Raw genomic sequence first — 6,649 nt, 5'->3', positions numbered from 1 at the left:
TACAATAGGAGACTTTTATTGAAAACCTATATTTTGAATATTGAATATATTTGTGTTAAATTTTGTAATAGAGACAAACAAAAATATTTTAGTTACTTTTAAATTTAACTAATTTTAAAAAAACGTTTTATATTATATGCTATGTTGTTGAAATGTTTTATACACATTTATAGTAATATTAATTAGAATTTAAGTATAAATAAAAAGTCTTAAAACAAATTGTGTCGGCCAAAATCTTTCATGTTTTAGTTTAATACTAACTTTTATTTTTTGTGTTGAGTGTTGAAAATAAATTTGCTAAAATTATGAGACAATTATGTAAATGTGATAATTAATAATAACTGAAAAGAAGTTTTATAGGCAAAATGGAAGGCAGCGATTTCTCGATAAAATCTGGACGGATAAGAAAAACACACCACAGTTTGGAAATAATAATTTAAAGATTAAAGAAGGAAGGGGAAGGAGGGAAATGAAATTTAGAACTTGCCCTAATAATCACAACTGGAAGAAACTCCTAACGAAGGCGCGAAACTTGATCAGCGTTGGGTACGCTTCCGCCACCATGGCTAACATTCAGATCCATAAGACCAAACTCTGCATCATCGGAAGCGGTCCCGCCGCCCACACCGCCGCCGTGTACGCCGCCCGCGCTGAGCTGAAGCCGATCCTCTTCGAAGGCTGGATGGCCAACGACATCGCCCCCGGCGGTCAGCTCACCACCACAACCGATGTTGAGAACTTCCCTGGCTTCCCCGATGGCATCCTCGGCGGCGACCTCATGGAGCGCTGCCGGAAGCAGTCGCAGCGCTTCGGTACCGAGATCCACACCGAGACCGTCTCCAAAGTCGATTTCTCGAGCCGTCCTTTTAAGGTTTTCTCTGATTCCCGCACCGTCGAGGCCGACTCCGTAATCGTAGCCACCGGTGCCGTCGCCAAGCGCCTTCCGTTCACTGGCTCCGGCGACGGCCCTGACGGCTACTGGAACCGCGGGATCTCCGCGTGCGCCGTCTGCGACGGTGCCGCGCCAATTTTCCGGAACAAGCCGCTGGCGGTGATTGGTGGCGGGGACTCGGCCATGGAGGAGGCAACTTTCCTCACTAAGTACGGTTCCGAGGTGTACATAATTCATCGGAGGGACACTTTCAGGGCCTCTAAGATTATGCAGAGCAAGGTGATGAATAATAGCAAGATCAAGGTGATTTGGAACTCGGTGGTGGTTGAAGCCTATGGGGGTGGAGATAACAAGAGGGTGCTTGGGGGACTGAAGGTGAAGAATGTGGTGACTCAAGAGGTGTCTGAATTGAAGGTATCTGGGTTGTTTTTCGCAATTGGACACGAGCCGGCGACCAAGTTCTTGGACGGTCAGCTTGAACTGGATTCTGATGGCTACGTCGCTACCAAGCCTGGGACTACGAAGACCAGTGTTGAGGGGGTGTTTGCTGCTGGGGACGTTCAGGACAAGAAGTATAGGCAAGCTATTACTGCTGCTGGATCTGGTATGTTACAATTTTATCTAAGTTGGATATGGATTTTTGTTGGACTGACATTGGTGTATGCCTGTGTATAATGATCCCGGATTTGAAACATAGCCTTATTTTGTGAATTTTGTCGTTTTAGGTAGTATGTTTTGCTTTTATTTGGTATGCTTCCTATCAATGATTCTCATTTAACTAAGATTCTGCTTGTCTTAAAGTGGAATGGAATTAATTTTGAGTCATTGAAGAATGTGATTTAAAGGGGATGTGTCTGAATTACTCTCGGTCATAGATTTTATAGTGGAGTACATCTCACTAGGAAAGGAATTGATTTTAGTAGTTTGCCAAACAAGTAGCAAGTTGTGCAGTGTGCAACTGACTGGTAAACCAAGTTAGTTGACTTTTTTTCTTAAATGAGGTAGGTTCGGTTCAAGGGATATTGTAGGTGTACAGCAGTTAAGTGAACTCACTTCCTGGTCTGTAGGGTATATTATATATGATGACAGGTATTGTATAGTATATATGTGATTGTAGTTATTGAAATATGTTGATTGATTTCTATGACTCATTTGATTCATCTTTGAGTTCCACTTCTATGTGACGATGGTTTGATTTAAGGATATTTAGTGTTAACTAAGTTTTTGTTTTAGTCTTTTTCTTTGCTGGATACTGGATGATTGTATGAGTATATTAGTGTAACACATCAAGAAGACAGGAAATCAATTATGGTGGTTTGACAACATAATGTAAAGAAGGCCATTGGAGACACAGTGAGGAGACTACAATACATGGATTTTATCCTTGAGGAGAGGGGTAGAGTGTCACCAAATGAGGACATTTGATGAAAATTGTTAAAATGGATCTTGTGGTGATAAATATTCCTAAGAATTTTTCTTTTTGACAAACCTAATGGCTATAGCTGATCTGTGTAGCTGGGCTAGTCTAATGGGATTTGATTTTTTGAATTTGTTGTTGTTTTTCTTCTACAAGTAGAAAATGGAGAGTGGATTTGTGAAGATTTGAGGATGTGTGAGGAAGTGTTGTCAAACTTGTAACTCGGAAGAGGATCGAAGAGGGAATAAAAACTCATAACTCGACTCGAAAGAGTCCGTACTCTCGAGTGACTATGTATACATAATATAATTGAAGATAGATTCAAAATTCATAAAATGGTCAACATACATAACATAATTAAAAATATATAAATTTATGATAATGTTTAATACAGATAACTATAAAATGAAATAAGAGAGTCGTATATAAAATCTCAACCCCAAAGACAAACATTCATAGATGACTTGTTATGTATTCTAGTACAATTGCATAGGAATGTCAATCTTTTTTTTAAAGTCATCACATTTGATGTTCATCCAAAATCCTTCACATATACCTTGATCAAGGTCTCAAAATTCACTAGAACAAGATAATCTATCATGTTTTTTACTTCTCGAAATTCACTAGAACAAGATAATCTATAACATATTTTACTTCTCCACGTTACCAACTATTCTCCAAGACGCATACACTACTTGACTGAATTTTCTGTCAACAACAAAACATGCATGGTTTGCACTAATATATATCTTAAGGGTCAAATTGTCTTCTTTCTTGAATAGTAGTTCTTTTCTTTGGCATTTATCTTTCTCTTTGGATCATGCATGAAGTAACTTACCACATTAACTATATAAGCAATGTCGGGTCACTGTGGAGATCCCTCGAGCACTATAACTTCCTCCACCTGGTGGAGTATTGGTACAAAACATCTTTCCACCCAGCCATCCAGGTGACTTCTTTGCAAGGCCTTTACGAACAACCACCACTGGAAATATGCGTTTACCTTTGCTGCCCAAATGCTCTAGAGTCACACCACCTGACATCCTCCACTTTCACAAAATTGTCTTGCAAGATCTAAAGAAAAACCTCCTCTGTGCCTGTCAGTGCATGGTCTCACAAGCCAGGCAACATCGGCAAGATGGGATATGATTGAAACTTTAACCATATTGCCAAACCAAATGGCTCATCGCCATGCTCACGAACTGGCTCATCGTTATTTCGGGCCTTGTTAGATGGCATGCCACATGGATGCTGTTGTGTATGAGCTCAACCTTCTCACCTCCGCTTGTATTGACCCTGTCTTTCACTTGTCTTTACTTTGTCTCTTCCAAGGCCAACCATCATTGATTTCTTACACCCACTCTGTCATAGTGGAAACTCTAAAAAATGACTTTCCTCACCGGTTTCCCCAAATTTGTCCCCCTTTGACGACAATGGCAAGCCTCTAAATATCTCACCCGCTCTCTTCCTAACAACACATTTCTAGATTCTGCAACCCCGATAAGATCACACCCTTCCATATATCCCCTTCCCTTACCCACCAATCACAACAAGCCACACACTTTCTAAATTAACAGTTGTCCCCCGCCCACCTTCCTTGTCATGTGTTGCAGACACTCCAAATACGTATCCGTTATCTACCCTTCCCACCCACAAACCAGCCTTAACCTGTGCCTACTCCTTAAGTTTCTTTCCCAGCCCAACCCACTATATCTCTCACATAACCATAATCCCTTCCCAATTCGTCTCACACACAACCTAATAACTTGTCCATAACAACCCCTTTGCTAGCACAAACCATTACTTCACTAGCCTCAACTCCCAACAATGCCAACTGATACTATTCCCAACTTCAAGGACGAAGTTTCCTCTACGTGGAGGTTTAGCTACTGTGTCCAATAAAAGGCCCAAACACCTAAATGGTTCAAAGACTAAGTTTTTTATTAATTATATATCTTCCTTTATGGGCCTAAGGAGGTCCATTACTGCAATCCTATCCCACACCCTGTATTTAAGACTGTTTCTACAATTTGAGGACAAAGAAAATTCTACTCTTTACTATTCTGTGATCTTTATTTTACTTATGCTTACTTTCCTTGGTTAACTGTAGTTCTGCCAAACACTTTATACTCCCTTTTTCTACATTGGGGGTGTGAGCCCAGAAACCACGCTTACCAGGCGGCTTGGCCTGTTGATTTGGACTGGTTTTCAGACCTGTTGTAATTTGCTTGCCCAACACTCTCATTTTTTTTTGTCAATTAATTTTCTTCACAACCACACATTGGATAATAATTAACACGTATTCACAACATGTTTGTAAAATTATCACTATTCTATCATATTTTCGCAATATCATACTCTTTTGCTAAAGTAGTATGTATTAATACTTGATACCACACACACACACTTGTGTATTTATATTTATTACTAAAGTCTTTGTAAATGTATTTTAACCTCGTTTCGTTTTAACTTGGAAATCTAACCCAATATACATTTTTTGTCTAAATAAATAAGGGCGCAAAAAAATAACATATAGAAAACTTTGGGATGGCCAATTTTTCATGTAGGTAAATTAAGTCATTATATTTTAAATTCTATTAGCGTCATATGTCATTATTTGTAGAGTTTAGTCCATTTTGATACCTCTTGACCCAACCCACTTGCTAAGGCAATTGAGGCCACTTTGGTACCTCTGGATTGAACAGATGGGTCCTTGTGTAACTAACATGTCTAAAATATAAGATCACCTTGTATTTTGCATAATAGTTTCCGATTGTTTAGCTTTAATCTAGTGCCTCGTCGATTCATGGTTTTAGCTTATTTAATTTATTATGCTGATTCTAGAATTCCTTTTGTGACGTAATAGTTTCAGTTTATGCTTGAACTTATGAATTAGTTGTAGTATACTATTTTAAAATACGTACTTCTCATATATGTTCCATTCTACTTTCTCCATGCTTTGTAAGTCCCTGAGATTTGGTTCTCTGGCTTATTATTTTTCTTTTCGTCTTTGCTGTCATTAATAATGTTGTGAACTGTAAAAAGATTGTAAGTGTGTGACTGCCCCTGATTGCCAGCGACCTTTGGTTACTTATGATGTAACTTCTTCCTTCAGAAATATTGATATGATGACCATACGTATTTCTAAGTTTTAAATCCTTGTTTAACTACGTATATAGACATTTTCAAACTGCTTTGTTTTGTTACTGGAGTTATAAATATAAGAATAAATGTTGATTCATTGGAAGAGGATAAATTGTAAGAATTTGGAATTGTTAAATTGTTGTCATACGTATTATTAATTACATTTGAACTGGAAGTAATATATACCAATGTAAAAACGTATGCAGTGTGCTGTGTTTGGCTTTTATAGTCTTTATTGGCCATTGCACTTAAAATTTACACTACAATTGAATTAGAAATCACAGTCATTAACATTTTTTCTTCAAAAGGATAATGCAAGTCGTGTGACTGGTGCAGGATGCATGGCCGCTTTGGATGCAGAACATTACCTGCAAGGTGTTGGTGTACAACAAGATAAGAGTGATTGACTAGCTTCAGAGGGTCCGGAGTTGAGAAGAAGCTTAATCAGAAGTAATGTTTGATGAACCTTCCTTTGTGGGGTGCTATTCATAGTTTGATTCCAGAGATAGACTTGCAATATTTTTTAGCAGTGATGCTCACATGCACGCGTACATGTATTATGGTTATTATTGGGCGTATGTAGTGTGCATTATTGTGACCACTACTATCATTCATAGTCTCTTATACCGTCTACACCAATTTATGAAGAAAAAAATATTAGCGGTTTGCTGCTCAAAACTAGGTTCAGATCTTGGTTTACAAATTTTTTAACCCAATTTATTCAATTTGACCTCGTGTTTAGTTTATTATTTTTTATCAATTCTACTCGCTCGCCATAGATGAACACTAATCGGTGCAAACTTCTCAAGGCTTTTTATGTAGGTTTTCTGAAAAGGAAAAATATGTTTTGTTCTCGTATTTTTAATTTGATGAACATAGTCTACAATTTTTTTTAAAAAAATCAACTGAGTAGAAAATAGCTTTATTAAATATTAGTTTAATTATAAAGGATTAAATAAGGTTTCTGAAAACGTTTTGTTTCCTTTCTACCAATTTTGAAATTTTATTCAGTTCCATTATGAACTATAAGGGTTTTGAAAATTCAAGTCAAAATTGTAGGGTTGATTATTTTAACTGTTCAAATTTCAGTCCCTAAACTTGAAGTATTAAGCTTGAAAGGTTTTGGATATTTCAGAAATATAAACACGAAAACTTGTAATTATTTAGGTTTGTTTGGATGAATTGAAATGAGAAAA

At 37.5% G+C, this 6,649-nt stretch overlaps 1 protein-coding gene across 1 annotated transcript; it reads left to right on the top strand.

Moving 5' to 3' along the window:
• The first annotated feature begins 411 nt into the window (after positions 1–411).
• Positions 412–6,131, top strand: LOC137811057 (thioredoxin reductase NTRB). Its single transcript, XM_068612637.2, has 2 exons — positions 412–1,496; positions 5,790–6,131. Exons 1-2 carry the CDS (start codon positions 470–472, stop codon positions 5,858–5,860), a joined length of 1,098 nt encoding a protein of 365 aa, XP_068468738.1. The 5' UTR covers positions 412–469; the 3' UTR covers positions 5,861–6,131.
• Positions 6,132–6,649: the final 518 nt, after the last annotated feature.

This window comes from Phaseolus vulgaris, chromosome 2, assembly GCF_051622355.1.
Source record: "Phaseolus vulgaris cultivar YP4 chromosome 2, ASM5162235v1, whole genome shotgun sequence".
Lineage (NCBI taxonomy): Eukaryota > Viridiplantae > Streptophyta > Magnoliopsida > Fabales > Fabaceae > Phaseolus > Phaseolus vulgaris.
The sequence above is the reverse complement of the archived record's forward strand: the minus strand, read 5'-3'. Positions and strand labels throughout refer to the sequence as shown.

Bases quoted from the DNA above. Each gene is read 5' to 3' on its own strand.
- LOC137811057 (XM_068612637.2), top strand. From the start codon at position 470: ATGAAATTTAGAACTTGCCCTAATAATCACAACTGGAAGAAACTCCTA. The intron at 1,497-5,789 runs GTATGTTACAAT...TGACTGGTGCAG, and splicing joins TATTACTGCTGCTGGATCTG to GATGCATGGCCGCTTTGGAT.